The sequence below is a fragment of the Piliocolobus tephrosceles genome, chromosome 14, assembly GCF_002776525.5.
Source record: "Piliocolobus tephrosceles isolate RC106 chromosome 14, ASM277652v3, whole genome shotgun sequence".
Taxonomy (NCBI): domain Eukaryota; kingdom Metazoa; phylum Chordata; class Mammalia; order Primates; family Cercopithecidae; genus Piliocolobus; species Piliocolobus tephrosceles.
In genome coordinates this window covers 42441531-42455779 of record NC_045447.1, presented here as the reverse complement: position 1 = coordinate 42455779, position 14249 = coordinate 42441531, and the positions used below count along the sequence as shown (strand labels likewise).

Sequence of the window (14249 nt, the reverse complement as noted above, 5' to 3'; positions counted from 1 at the left end):
AGAGATCCTCCTGTCTTAGCCACCCAAAATGGTGAGACTGCAGGCGTGAGCCACTGTGCCCTGCCAGGACTAGCTTTTTAAAGAGGCAACAGGGCCAGGCACGGTGGCTCACACCTATAATCCCAGCACTTTGGGAGGCTGAGGTGGGCGGATCACTTGAGCTCAGAAGTTTGAGACCAGCCTAGGCAACATGGTGAAACCCTGTCTCTACAAAAAAACACAAAATTTAGCTGGGTGTGGTGGCACAAACCTGTGGTCCCAGGTACTGGCAAGAGATGGAAGGATCGCTTGAGCCTGGGAGGCTGAGGCTGCAGTGGGCCAAGACTGCACCAATGCACTCCAGCCTAGGTGACAGAGTGAGAATCTGTGTCAATAAATAAACAAATAAAGCAATAGGTATCAAATATTCACAACAGAGATTTCTGCCTCTCAGCATGGGTGCAACTCTCATCCCACTCAGGATAACGGTGATGGCTGAGGTACTGAACATTGCTAAAAAACTGTGTGAAGGTAAAACAAAAGAGGTCTATGAATTGTTTGTTAAATAGGCCAGGAAAAGTCCTCCTGCAGTCTGAGGGCCAGATGACAGCAGGAAATGCAGTCAGAATCACCTGGAAGGAAAAGTTGCAACCTCAAATAAAATTACCAGTTGCATTTTTCTGTTGTTACAGGAAGCAGGTATTAAAACTGCTTTCACCAGAAAATGTGAGGAGACAGCTTTCATTGTGCCCCAGTGTGAAATAATTCCAACTGAACGGTTTGCAGAAGAATAGCAACTGGTTCTTTACTCAAAAGAAATCCTCGTGCCAAGGAAGGATATGAGTTTTACCCACCTAAAATGGAGATGTTTTTCAAGGATGATGCCAATCATGACCCACAGTGGTCTAGGGAACAGCTAACTCCAGCAAAATTTGGCTTTGCTGCACTTGGTATAAAACTGAAGTGGATATGATGAGTCATGCCACCTAGGTTGTTTTGAAATACTGGAGACATCCTGGTTGCCCCCCAGAGCTGTACACTGGTTGATATGAAGAATGAATTTGGTGTTGATGTGACCAGCAAAGAAATTGTTCTCACTGATGTTATTGATAATGATTCCTAGAGACAGTGACCATCAGATCAAAGCCAATATAGAAAGACAGTCTTTTAATTATCCTTTTAAAAATGTTATTAAAAAAAAAAAAGAGACAGAGTCTTGCCATGTTGCCCAGGCTCAAGCAATCCTCCTGCCTTAGCCTCCCAAAGTGCTGGGATTACAGGCGTGAGCCACCACTTCGGGCCGAAAGATAAACAGTCGTATCAAGGTTTCAGTGTAACTCCTGAAGGGTTCCAAATGGTACAGAAAAACTTTGCATGGGTTGTAGAGATTAGAGTTGCTTTTGAAATCAGAAAGTCAGTGCAGTGTTATAGTACTGATGGGTTCTACTTCTGATTTTAGTCACCATGAAAAAAATCAAGGCCTGTGGAAATTTTGGCATTCCATGTGGACTTCGAGTAACATCTGCACATAAAGGACCAGATGAAACTCTGAGGATTAAAGCTGAGTATGAAGGGGTGGCAGTCGTACTGTATTTGTGGCAGTGGCAGGCAGAAGCAATGGTTTGGGATCAGTGATGTTTGGGAGCACTGCACATCCAGTTATCTGCTGTCCTCCCCTCACACCAGACTGAGGAGTTCAGGATATGTGGTTTCCTCTTCGACTACCCAGTGGTCTCGGCTGTTCAACCTTACTTTCTCCAGAAGGATCAGCTCAGTTTGCTGCTCAGATCTTTGGATTAAACAATGACTTATTATGGGGCAAACTGCAAGCAAGCACTTTGAGCACATGGATTTCTTGGAAGAAAGGTGACAAGAAAATCACATAAAGAACACCATTGCATTTTTTAGGGGGAAAACTACAGATTTCTAATTTAGCTGCAGAAAAATCAAGCAAGATGAAAAAATTTAAAATTAGAGAACACAAATAAAATGTACTAGTGAATACATGCTTCCCAAGATCCAAACAAAAACTATTCACAACGTAATTAAAACAGGTAAGTGCTGTGAAAAATAGAAACACGGTGACACAGGAAGAGCCTGACAGGGCAACCTAACCGAGTCCTGAGAGTGTAAGCCAGCTTCCCCAAGGAAGTGACATTTCAAGCAAGATCTGAAGGACAGCAGTCTATACACGAAGTAGAGAAAGGTAGTGCTGAGGGCAGAGGGCACCTACATGGGCAGAAGCTGGGAGCAAGATGAGTACAGCATGCCCCAAGTAATCAGGAAGTGCCAGTGGCTGGAGTGCAGAGACAGCAGTGCAGTTTTAGCTAGAGATGAGAGCAAGGGAGGCAAGGGCTGGATCATCCTGTCTCCTGTAGGCCACAGCAAGGTGTCCGGTCTTTATGACAGAGGAAAGGCATTTATTGAAGTGACATTTTAAAAAATTACTGATGGCCGGGAATGGTGGCTCATGCCTGTAATCCCAGCACTTTGGGAGGCCAAGGCAGGTGGATCACTTGAGGTCAGGAGTGTGAGACCAGCCGGCGCAAAACCCTGTCTCCTGAAAAAATAAAAATTCAGCCGGCTGTGGTGGCGGATGCCTGCAATCCCAGCTACTCAGGAGGCTGAGGCAGGAGAACTGCTTGAACACAGGTGGAAGTTGCAGTGAGCCGAGATATCGCCACTGCACTCCAGCCTGGGTGACAGAGACCATCTCTTTAAAAAATATATATATTGACAATATGAAGAATAGATTGAAGGGAGATAAGAACTGAGATAAATCCTATTATACCTTCAATTTCTACTTTAAAATCAGATACAATCATTTGGACAAAAAATTTCCTAGTTGGGAACGTCAGATAGATTTAAGGCAGCTGGGCGCGGTGGCTCATGCCTATAATCCCAGCACTTTGGGAGGCTGAGGCAGGCAGATCACCTGAGGTCGGGAGTTCGAGACCAGCCTGACCAACATGGAGAAACCCCGTCTCTATTAAAAATATAAAATTAGCCAGGCGTGGTTGCACATGCCTGAAATCCCAGCTACTTGGGAGGCTGAGGCAGGAGAATCACTTGAACCCAGGGGTCGGAGGTTGCAGTGAGCCAAGATCACGCCATTGCACTCCAGCCTGGTCAACAAGAGCGAAACCCCATCTCTAAATAAATAAGTAAATGAAAAGATTTAAGATGGAAGCCAGTCTCTTGGGGATTGGGAGAGCTCTGTAGCTAAGCAGAGATTCCCCAGGGCCATTCCTGGTCACACCTACTCCTCGCTCTGGAGGTCTAGAACTCTACAGTGGCTGCCAGAACTCTACAGAGGCTGCTATGGGTGGGTTAGAAGATTTCACCAGATGATATGATGATTAAACACCCTTTTTATCAAATCTAAATTTACAAGTTCAGGATATTGCACTTTCTCTTTATGATGGATTTCCAGCTCTGAAAGCAAAAGTAGGCATTAAAAAAAAAAAAAAACTGAAAAGGACAAACATCCAGACTATTTAACTTGGGAGTAAACATTACATGAGGGTACTCTATTACAACAGAAAGTACTGAGAAGCTAAACCAAGAAAGTTTCAACTCAGTAGGGAAGTTTATTATATGAGGAAGACCGTTAAGAAATAAAATGTGTGGCCGGGTGCGGTGGCTCACGCCTGTAATCCCAGACCTTTGGGAGGCCAAGGTGGGCAGACTGCTTGAGCCCAGGAGTTCAAGACCAGCCTGGGCAACATGGTGAAACCCCATCTCTACAAAAATTAGCTGGATTTGTGGCACGTGCCTGTAGTCCCAGCTACTCAGGATGCTGAGGCGGAAGGATCGCTTGAGCCCAGGAAGTCAAGGCTACAGTGAGCCATGATCATGCAACTACACTCCAGCCTGGGCAACAGAAACTCTGTCAAAAAACAAAAACAACAACAACAAAAAATTTGCAGTTAAACTACCTGAAAAAAAACTTACATGAAACCCTCTTGACCAAATAAGATGGATAGACAAAGGAATGTTTTACCTGCCACATCCCCAGGTTAAGTTGCTAAAAGTCAAGGTAGTGTGCTGTTTTCTCAATAAAAAGACTAACAGGTTAATCTATTAATACCACAAAAAAGGAACGTGCTAGTATTAAGGAACTACTCAACCATAAGAGAAGACCAAAAAGAGTGAGCTTAAAAAACAAACTTTATTCCAAATTATCAAAAAAAAAGTGTTAACTCTGAAACATTTAACATATTTCATTTAAACTCATACGGTCATAAAACTCAAACTATCAAAAATAGCATTGTGCGCTTAACCACTTTCAGTAATGAGCCTTCAAGAGGAAACATTTAGAGACTCCCACACAACCTGGGCAACACATATTTAATATTAAGCAAAGACAGCATTAAAAACTAAAAATCCTCAAATTTCAAGAGAATATCTGTTCAAGTTTTTTTATATGCATTTGCACATGATAAAAGAAATATTTTAATTTAAAAGAAACCAAGTCTGAGTGCTTACCCTTTCTTCAAATGTAATCTCCTGTCCACCCTTCATTTTATGACTGCATACGCCTCACGTACTTCATCTACCTGAAACAGTGTTAGTTCAACATGATTGGCTTCACTCGAAACCCTCTAGATCCCATTTCATGTATCCCATTGACCACCATTATTCCCTTACATGTTTGCACAGCCTTATACTGAGTATTACATTGTAACCGAGCTTGGGAATTTCAGGTATCCAAAGGTAATTATATATACACGATTCTGTTTTATTGCACAGTTCACAATATAGCCGGTGATTATACAGCCAACCATGTTAAGATGAATATCGACTATGTAGACAAAGACATCGATTTTGTCCCCAACCACAAATGAAACAAGAAAAACACACATATTCATCAACATATTAAGGTTGTGTTTACTCTGTGGTGCAGTCCTGAGGGCTCATACCACTCTCAGTGTGTTCAATACAGAATCCATAACATTTCTGGTGGCATCACACATGAAGTATAGGACACAAGACCATAAGTGTCCTGCACTCATGAGCCATTTGTGCCACATACATAACAGAAAGGCCACTTTAAAGCTTTTCAGATATTCAATCATGTTTATCTTTTCAATTTTTTTTTTTTTTTTTTTGAGACAGAGTCTTGCTCTGTCGTCCAGGCTGGAGTGCAGTGGTGCAATCTCGGCACACTGCAACCTCCACCTCCCAGGTTCAAGCGATTCTCCTGCCTCAGCCTCCCAAGTAGCTGGGATCACAGGCGTGTGCCACCATACCCGGCTAATTTTTTGTATTTTTAGTAGAGATGGGGTTTCGCCATGTTGGCCAGGCTGTTCTCAAACTCCTGACCTCAAGTGATCCACACGCCTTGGCCTCCCAAAGTGCTGGGATTACAGGCATGGGCCACCATGCCTGGCCTGCCTTTTCAAAGTTGTTACCACACTAGTTCACACTGAAGGTAAAAGCAATAGTTAGAATCTCTTATTAACAACACACTTTGACTTCAAGTTCAAAGCTGTTGGTTACAAGTTCTGCTAAACTTTTTTGTCAAATTTAAGAAGCCTATAGGACAACACAAAACCATCCCTGGTAATGTATTTGCAGTTTGGTCTTCAAAAGCTGTAAAGAGTGACAAAGAAATTAAAAAAAAAAATACTGAGTTAAAACCATTAAAAATATTTATTAATAATTGTTTTTTAAACGCCACTTATTTGAGACAGCAGAAACCAAAGCATGTTCCTTAGAATTCTCACTTAGCTTGTATTTCACAAAAGTGCTTTAGAACTCAGATTTCTACCACCTGTATGGAGTGTAAAGTCAAAAGGAAGCCCAACAAAACCAAAGGCCCAGTGGTGTTTATTCCCAGGCTAACCCACCTGCCCTGGGCTGAGGAGCTGGACACACCTACTGACAGAGTCACACACATGAATGAGGGGGTCAGGCACCAAGGTGCCTTTATTTATTCATTTCTCAAACTCAATTCCCTTCAAATCCTGACTCTATTTAATAGGCCAAAGGACGCTACTCATATTTATTTGGTGCCAAATTATTATTTTTTTTAAATCCTTACATCTGCACCTTGAAAGCAAACTGCAATATCCAGCACAACATTGTCAGACAGAGCTGCTGTAGGGCTATTTAGCTTTATTACTGCCTGGCCAATGCTTAATACACTTCATCCTTTACAGCTGGAAGAAGGATGGTCACTGTATTTAACCAGCCACAGTGCATGTAGAGGTAAACAGCTTTTATGGACTATTTGCCCAGGAACTTTCAGTAAACTACCAAGTTGCGGCCCTGATTTTATTTTGGTCAGTATGTGCATATATTCACATGTAATTACCCAGAAAGAAGAAAAACTGGTTAACAAGAAACCTACCGTCATGTCAGATGCTGGAAATCAATCTTTAGCTACATAATATTTACAGAAAGGGTTTTAAGATTCATAATCCACTTTTTCAGTCTGTCTCTTATATTTTATTTGTCAATTGGAAGTGGCATATGAGTTTCATCTGGAAAAAATATTTTCACATTTTCTAATTCCTTTGACAAAGTTTTCGTCTGTTAAGGGATGAGAATGCTATTTGGCTATTACCTACTTTTAGAATTCAAACTAACTCTTCAAATGTCTTTATTTAGATTGTATGCTCTCAAATTATCTTATTGTTTTACTGACACAATGGTAAAACGGGGTTCCCAAAATGTCAAAACCCTAATGCAGTCTCCATTTCCAAGAGTAAATAAAAGACAGCGAACACTGGGGGGGTTAAGACTATCCTGAGTCTTTTCCCCTCTGTAATATTTAGAAACTAGGGGGAAATAAGTGGGATTCCATTAATAGACTTCCAAAACAAAATGTTATGGAAGTGTTTATTTTTTAAAAGGAGAGTTTTAAGAGAACAGGATGTTTGAATATGACCAACTCCTACTCAAGGCGAAAAATAACCACAGACCTTTGCTGAGATGGCACCAGTAACTGAAAGGAACCAAGCTAAACAGAATTTGATCTATACACAGAATGAAAACTTGTTAACAAGATGGAACACCTGTAACAAAATTTAAGTCCCTTCATCTTTTGGCAATGAAATAAGTGAAATTATAAGGACATTTTGGAAGGGTTGAAGGTCACAGTCAGAATCAAACAGAAAACTTTCAAACCTAGAAAGCAAAACGGGAACTTTCATAGCTCCCTGATCTACCATATCTAAACAGAGACAGTATAATGACTATCCAATAGGTGCTTAGTTTCAAAAATAATACAAGCAATTTATCATGAAAAGCCTATACCTAATAAGCTGTTTGTCTTCTCTGTTCTGCCCCTTTGTCATATGCTTGAGCCTAACGAAGAAGGTCCTCTGCAGCTGCTCCTGAGGGCAGAGAAACAAGCAATGGAGTAACAAAGGAAGCCTGAGGAGCCCCTGGCCCCTGAGGACCTTCTCTCTGGCCGGTCACAGCCACTTACGTTTCAATGGAGGAGACTTCAAGACCGGTTTCAGAAAAAGAATCCTATCTTGGGGATTAGGCTCCCTGTCAAAGGCCATCAGATGGACAGCTATTTTCCAGGCAATTAGCCTAAAGCTCTTAGGTGATGATAAAAAACAAAACAAAAGAGAAAACAAAACAAAACAAAAGAAAAAACCTTGTATTTTCCTACTAGAACCTTTTATTCTGTTTTGTTGATGCTGAAGGAAAACAGCTTTGCCCATAACTCACTGTGCTGGAGTCATGACACCAACTTGTATTCGGCCAATTAAGAAAGAGGTCAAACTGCATTCTTCTTAGAAGGTCTATTCAGTTGATAAATGGCACTTAACTGATGGTATTTTTCATATAACCTTTAACAAGAACTCATAAGTTGCATTGATTATGCCCCAAGAAATAAGGGACCGATGGTAATTCAGATGGGCACCTCTGAAAAGATTTATCAGTTTTCTGTCCCGTTCCAGCCAGATTTTTTGGAAAACCTTGGGGAAAGACTGAAATTCCCCACCAATCTGAGACTGTATGCGAGTTTTTACAACATTAATTGGAAAAAACAAGAATCCCAACATGGCACCCAACAGACCTCCACAGATAAAATCATTGACCAAATGAGCACTGTGAGTCGTCGCGGTAGGCAGATGCTCCTTAATGGGACCTCGAAGGCCAAAAAACAAGACATTGCTGAGTCCATTCCGGAAAAGAATGGGCACCAAGCCCCGATAATACTCTCTAATTCCATGACATTTCAGTGCCTTGAAAGCCTGATAAGTGTTGGTAAATTTGTCATGATGCTTGTGGTCTTGAAGCAATGTCTGAACTCTTTCCAGTGGAGTGAAAATTGCTTCTGTTGTCCCTGCAAGCACTGCCGCCACGCCACAGGTTGCAAACTCTGGAGCACTGACATGCTTGTGGAGAAGGCAGGATAAATCTTCATAGAGACCAAACATAAGTGCAAGTGTAGTTGTCTTCTGCATCAATGGGGGAAGGATTCCACGATACAAATTTCGAAATCCATCCCTTCTCAACTGAAGTATTGCATCCCGTGTTTTGATGCCATACAGCTGTTGTCGAAAGAGGACCTTCTGAATGGGAAATGTGATTGCAACATTGTTGAAGGCTGCACAGCAGCCACACAAGTAATGCTTCATCTCACCAACATTTGTAATATGAGGTGATATATCTTGTTTTGAAGATGTTAGTATTGGTGGCCTCTTTTCATGAGCTTCTGAATCCATCATGTTGCTTAAGATCTTTCTTTTTCATGAAGGACTTTTTTTAACCTACAAATAATAAATGACAACGGGTAAACCCGTTTTATAGAGAGCTAAACACATGGGATTTCTCCCTAATCCATCCTCTAATATCTGGACACCACACTTTCCTTTTCAGACTAGATCAGGGATTCTTCAAGCGTTCTCAGAAGACCCCTGGAAGTCCCTGAGATCCTTTTGGGAGTCCAAGAGGTTTTCCTTTTTCAAACTACATATCTATGTGAGGCTCGATTTTTTGCATATACTTTAATCAAAACAACTTATCACAACAGACTGAATGCAGTAAACAGTAAACTCCATCTGTCTTTTAAATTAGACATGCAAGAGGCTTAGAAAACTGTAACATATTTTCTAATGACTGTAAAATCATTAGAAAAAAATGGGAGGCATGAATGTTATTTTTCATGAAAATGTGTTAACATGTAATCATTACCTCAAATGATTAACATGTTTATCATTACCTCAAAATTCATATTTTAATTTTAAATTCCTAAAGACTCTGAATATCAGCCCACATAAACAAAGGCTGTTTGGGGCCCACAATAATTTTTAAGAGTGTAAAGGAGTCCTAACAGCAAAAATTTTCAGGGCCACTAGACTAGTTCGTAATTACTGACTCACTATACAACGGTATCTATCGTCCTGCTGAAATAGGCACACATTCCTCCCATGAGAAATAAAACAGCAAGACATGCATTCATTCTATTAATATTTACACTTCTTTGGTATCTACTACGAACTAGGTCCTCTGCTAAGTTGCTAGAGATTCAAAGATAACGAACTCACAAACTAATAGAATGTGCCAACGTGGACAAGTACACCAATGTGACGGCTTCTATGATAATCAACCATTGTGGGAACACAGGTAAGGAACACTGAACATGCACCTTGGAACGTGGAGGTATGGGATGATGGGCACAAGGAGGGCCTGCAGGTATGTACCATGCACTCTATTTTCATACATGAATTCTCAAAACAACTCCATAAAGTATTATTTTTCCAGTTTTACAAATGAACAAAACCAGTATTCTCTTTTGTTCTGTTCAAGGCACAGCTAGTAACTGGTGGGGTCAGCATTCTGAAATGAAGTCTGACTGACTCCAGGGCTCATATCTCTGCTACCATTTCACAGATGGCAATGACTTTGTGAGGCTGCCCTGAGATAAGAGGTAGCTATACTAGATACTGCTGAAAATGATAGGAACTAAGCCAAAGTTCCACCCCTATAAAACACCTCCTTCTGTAAAATGTACGATCTTTCCTTGCCAGTCATCTAAATCTGATTCCTCCTCCCTGAAAAAATCCAGATCCAAATAGTTGGGTCATACAGAACAATTCCTACCTTCCAGTGCTGATCTTAGAGATCACCTTTATTTGGGGGATAACATGACAATTGTATTATATCTTAGATATAATAGAAATACATACAAACTTCTATATACTAGAAATATATATATGAGGCTAAATATTTTTTAACTGGATTTTAATTCCTTAACAGTAAGAGACTGGCCAGGCATGGTGGCTCATGCCTGTAATCCCAGCACTTTGGGAGGCTGGGGCAGGAGGATTGCTTGAATCAGGAGCTTGAGACCAGCGTGGGCAACATAGAGAGATCCCATGCCTACAAAAAAGTTAAAAATTAGCTGGGCATGGTAGCACATGCCTGTAGGCCCAGCTATGTGGGATGCTGAGGTGGGAGGATCAGTTGAGCCAGGGAGGTCAAGGCTGCAGTAAGCCATGATTGCACCACTGCCCTCTAGCCTGGGCAACAGAGCAAGACTCTTGTTTCTAAAAATAATAACAGTAATTTAAAAATTAAAAATAGTAGTCAGGTGCAGTGGCTCACACCTGTCATCCCAGCACTTTGGAACACCAAGGCGGGAGGACTGCATGAAGCCACAGATTTGTGGCCAGCCTGGGCAACATGGTGAGACTCTGCCTCTACAAAAATCAAAATAAATTCGCAGGGCATGGTGGCGTACACCTGCAGTACCAGCTACTGGGAAGGTGGAGGCAGAAGGACCTCTTGAGCCCAGGAAGTTGAGGCTGCAGTGAGCTGTGTTCATGTCACTGCGTTCCAGCCTGGGTGAAAGAGTAATACCTTGCTTAAAAAAAAAAAAGAACATACAATCCAACAATCCTACTATCCTACTTCTGGGGATATAACCAAAATAATTGAAAGCGCAGACTCAAAGACCTTGCACACCCACGTTCACAGAAGTACTATTCACAACAGCCAAGAGGTGGAAGCAATCCAAACCATATTTAAGGGTTTCAATGGGAAATAATAAAAACAACAAAAAACTGTCTAGGTCTTTCACTTGGAACAAAAAATTGCCAAGTTCTTTATGTTTATTTTTTCCTCCTCATACTACACACATGCGGTGGTGAACTGCTCAACATTCAGGACAAAAGATGTTAAGGAAAACCATGATCACTCTCAAAGTAAAAAGCATAGAGCTGAGGCACAGAAAGAATCAGAAAGCATTAGTTCCTAAGGGGCATGTATCTGCCGGAGCCACCGATGTGTAACGAATATGGAACACATACACAACCATAATTTTCCTTCTAAGACGGCAGATTAAGAAAACAATTTACACAACATGTACACAGAGATTCAGCCATAAGATAGTCACAGCCAGGCTTTTAACAGCAAATACTGAACACAAATGCTCAACAGTAAAGGACACAATGTGTAAGTGAAGATGTATCCACAGGATGAGACATACAGTTATTAAAAATAAAGAAGTGTTTAAGGTTCAGTGTAGGATTAATTTTGAATTTTTAGTGGTATTTAGGTGGAAAATAAAAGTTAAATGGCGCGTGTATGTCAGGTACCTATGTCAGGGGAGATAAGACATGCAAATAATTAGACAACAGGGAGATAAATGAAATCATGGAAGGTATCAAGGCCCCGTAGAACAGGAGGTCATTCATCAGCTGTCTAGAGGGAATGACAGGCAGAACATGACCCCTGGGCTCGACTCTGAAAGCTGAATAAGTGTCACTATGCACATAAGGGTGAAGCACACTTTAGCCAATGGAGCAGCACAGGCTAAGGCATAGGTGTTGGGCTAAAGGAGCATCGGTATTGCATTCTTGGAGGTTACCTGTGTGTGCCTGCAGGGGCACAACGTAGGTGGCGAAGGATGGGTAGCTGATAAGGACAGAGAAGCAGGTTAGGACCCTCAGGAAAATCCCAAGACCCTCTGAACAATACTACATTATATATATACAATACTACATGATATATATATATATATACACGTATATATATATATATATATATATATATATATAATTTTTTTTTCTTTTTTTTGAGACAGTGTCTCACTTTGTTGCCCAGGCTGGAATGCCGTGGTGCAATCTTGGCTCACCTGGAGCCTCAACCTCCTGGGGTCAAGCCATCCTCCCATCTCAGCCCTCTGACTACAGGCACGTGCCACTACACCTGGTTAATTTTTTTTTTTTTTTTTGAGATGGAGTCTCACTCTGTTGCCCAGGCTGCAGTATAGTAGCACAATCTTGGCTCAATGCAATCTCTGCCTCCTGGGTTCAAGCGATTTTACCGCCTCGGCCTCCTGAGTAGCTGGGATTACAGGTGCGCACCACCCATGCCCGGCTCGTTTTTGTATTTTCAGTAGAGACTGAGTTTTGCTGTGTTGGTCAGGCTGGTCTCGAACTCCTTACCTCAGGTGATTCGCCTGCCTCAGCCTCCCAAAGTGCTAGGATTACAGGTGTGGGCCACAGCGCCCGGCCCCATTTTTGTACTTTTTGTAGAGATGGGGTTTCACCATGTTGCCCAGGCTGGTCTCGAGCTTCTGGGCTGAAGTGATTCAACTGCCTCAGCCTCTCAAGGTGCTGGGATTACAGGTATAAGTCACTGTGCTCGGCCAAAATATTTTGCTTTCTCTTGTGAAGCAGATGAAAGAAACTATTTTACTTAAAGTATGTTACATTAAGTCTGTATGTCCTTTTCTAAGAATATAGACTATTATTAAGAAAATGTAGACGTCTGTACAATCCATGGCCTAATGCCTCTTTGGAGTTTGAGTTGCTTTGCTGTCATGTTTCTAAAGATGAACTCTTCTTAACTAAGAGCAAGTTAGGACTAATATCACTGCAGGCCCAAAGTCTACCCTAAGGAAGGTAATACGAGGAGTCAGGAAACTTCTCCCCACTCAAAGAAAGTCACTTGGTTGTATCCAGAGAGCTGGGCAGTGTCAGAGCTCAAACCTTTCACAGTCCCTCCCTGATCAGGAGAGCCATACCACCTCTAAGGTTCAAAATATTTTGTTCAGTTGAAGAAACCTGCTCTGAAAATTTGTTTCACTGCCATTTAAACAGAGAGAAATTACTTCCAATTTTGCCAGTTACTAATGCAGTTAGATTATGAAGTCACCTGTATGCTCCATTGAGAGATGTCAGATTCCTTGGAGTTGGGCTGTTTGCAGATCCAGTAACAACAACAACAAAAAAAATTTAAATAAAAATGCACAAAAGAAATGTGTATTACCTAAATGAATAGAGAAAAAAAGCTGGAAATCAATTAAACACACAGAAAGCCTCTCCTCCAGGCTCACTGGCCTACTCGGGTCTCATCTCACCTGAACTAATGCCAGGGACTCTGCAGCAATCAGCCTGACTCTGTTCACCTTCACCCACCCCTATTCCCTGCCCTCTTCCAACCTACTCATCATTTTCTTTTTTTTTTTTTTTTTTTTTTTTTGAGACGGAGTCTCGCTTTGTTGCCGGGGCTGGAGTGCAGTGGCCGGATCTCAGCTCACTGCAAGCTCCGTCTCCCGGGTTTACGCCATTCTCCTGCCTCAGCCTCCGGAGTAGCTGGGACTACAAGCGCCTGCCACCTCGCCCAGCTAGATTTTTGTATTTTTTAGTAGAGATGGGGTTTCACCGTGTTAGCCAGGTTGGTCTCGATCTCCTGACCTCGTGATCCGCCCGTCTCGGCCTCCCAAAGTGCTGGGATTACAGGCTTGAGCCACCGCGCCCGGCCATCATTTTCAAAAGAAACACACACACTACCAAGCGAAAAAAGTGAGGTGTGTAACAACGCATTTTGGAATCTAACATCAGCACAGAGATACCTCAGTGTTTAGAATGGTTGCACCATACTCTGAAATGACTGCACTGCATACAATTTATTCTATCTCCTATTTATGGTTGCTTTTTTTTTTTTTATTTTTTATGGTTTTGTTTTGTATTATTAAGGTTTGGAAAAGTCTGTGGACAATTCAGCTTGCCAAGTGTGTGAGTGGGTATATAAAAGCGGTATGTTTTTAATTCCAAGACCTTCCAGAAGTGTCTAGAGGAAAGGTCTAATTAAACCTGCCGGGCCGGGCGCGGTGGCTCAAGCCTGTAATCCCAGCACTTTGGGAGGCCGAGACGGGCGGATCACGAGGTCAGGAGATCGAGACCATCCTGGCTAACACGGTGTAAACCCCGTCTCTACTAAAAATACAAAAAAAAAAACTAGGCGGGCGCCTATAGTCCCAGCTACTCTGGAGGCTGAGCCAGGAGAATGGC

At 41.9% G+C, this 14249-nt stretch overlaps 1 protein-coding gene and 1 pseudogene across 10 annotated transcripts in view; one reads left to right on the top strand and one right to left on the bottom strand.

The window, feature by feature from the left end:
- Window positions 1–348: 348 nt before the first annotated feature.
- LOC111536731 lies at window positions 349–2515 on the top strand (annotated as a pseudogene). Its single transcript, XR_002729810.2, has 2 exons — window positions 349–1130; window positions 1281–2515. The product of XR_002729810.2 is annotated as a multifunctional protein ADE2-like (transcript).
- Window positions 2516–4131: 1616 nt separating this feature from the next.
- SLC25A51 (solute carrier family 25 member 51) overlaps window positions 4132–14249 on the bottom strand; it is a 21191-nt gene continuing 11073 nt past the window's right edge. For 5 of the 9 annotated variants that reach the window (XM_026456158.2, XM_023203149.3, XM_023203145.3 and 2 more), the window contains one exon: window positions 4701–8717. In XM_026456158.2, the coding sequence (XP_026311943.1) occupies window positions 7782–8675 (894 nt within the window). In that variant the 5' untranslated portion in view covers window positions 8676–8717 and the 3' untranslated portion in view covers window positions 4701–7781. Of the gene's footprint in view, window positions 4539–4700; window positions 8718–13110; window positions 13225–14249 lie in introns of those variants that run through there. The other 4 variants (XR_004228441.1, XR_004228440.1, XM_023203147.3 and 1 more) reach the window with 3 other exon arrangements.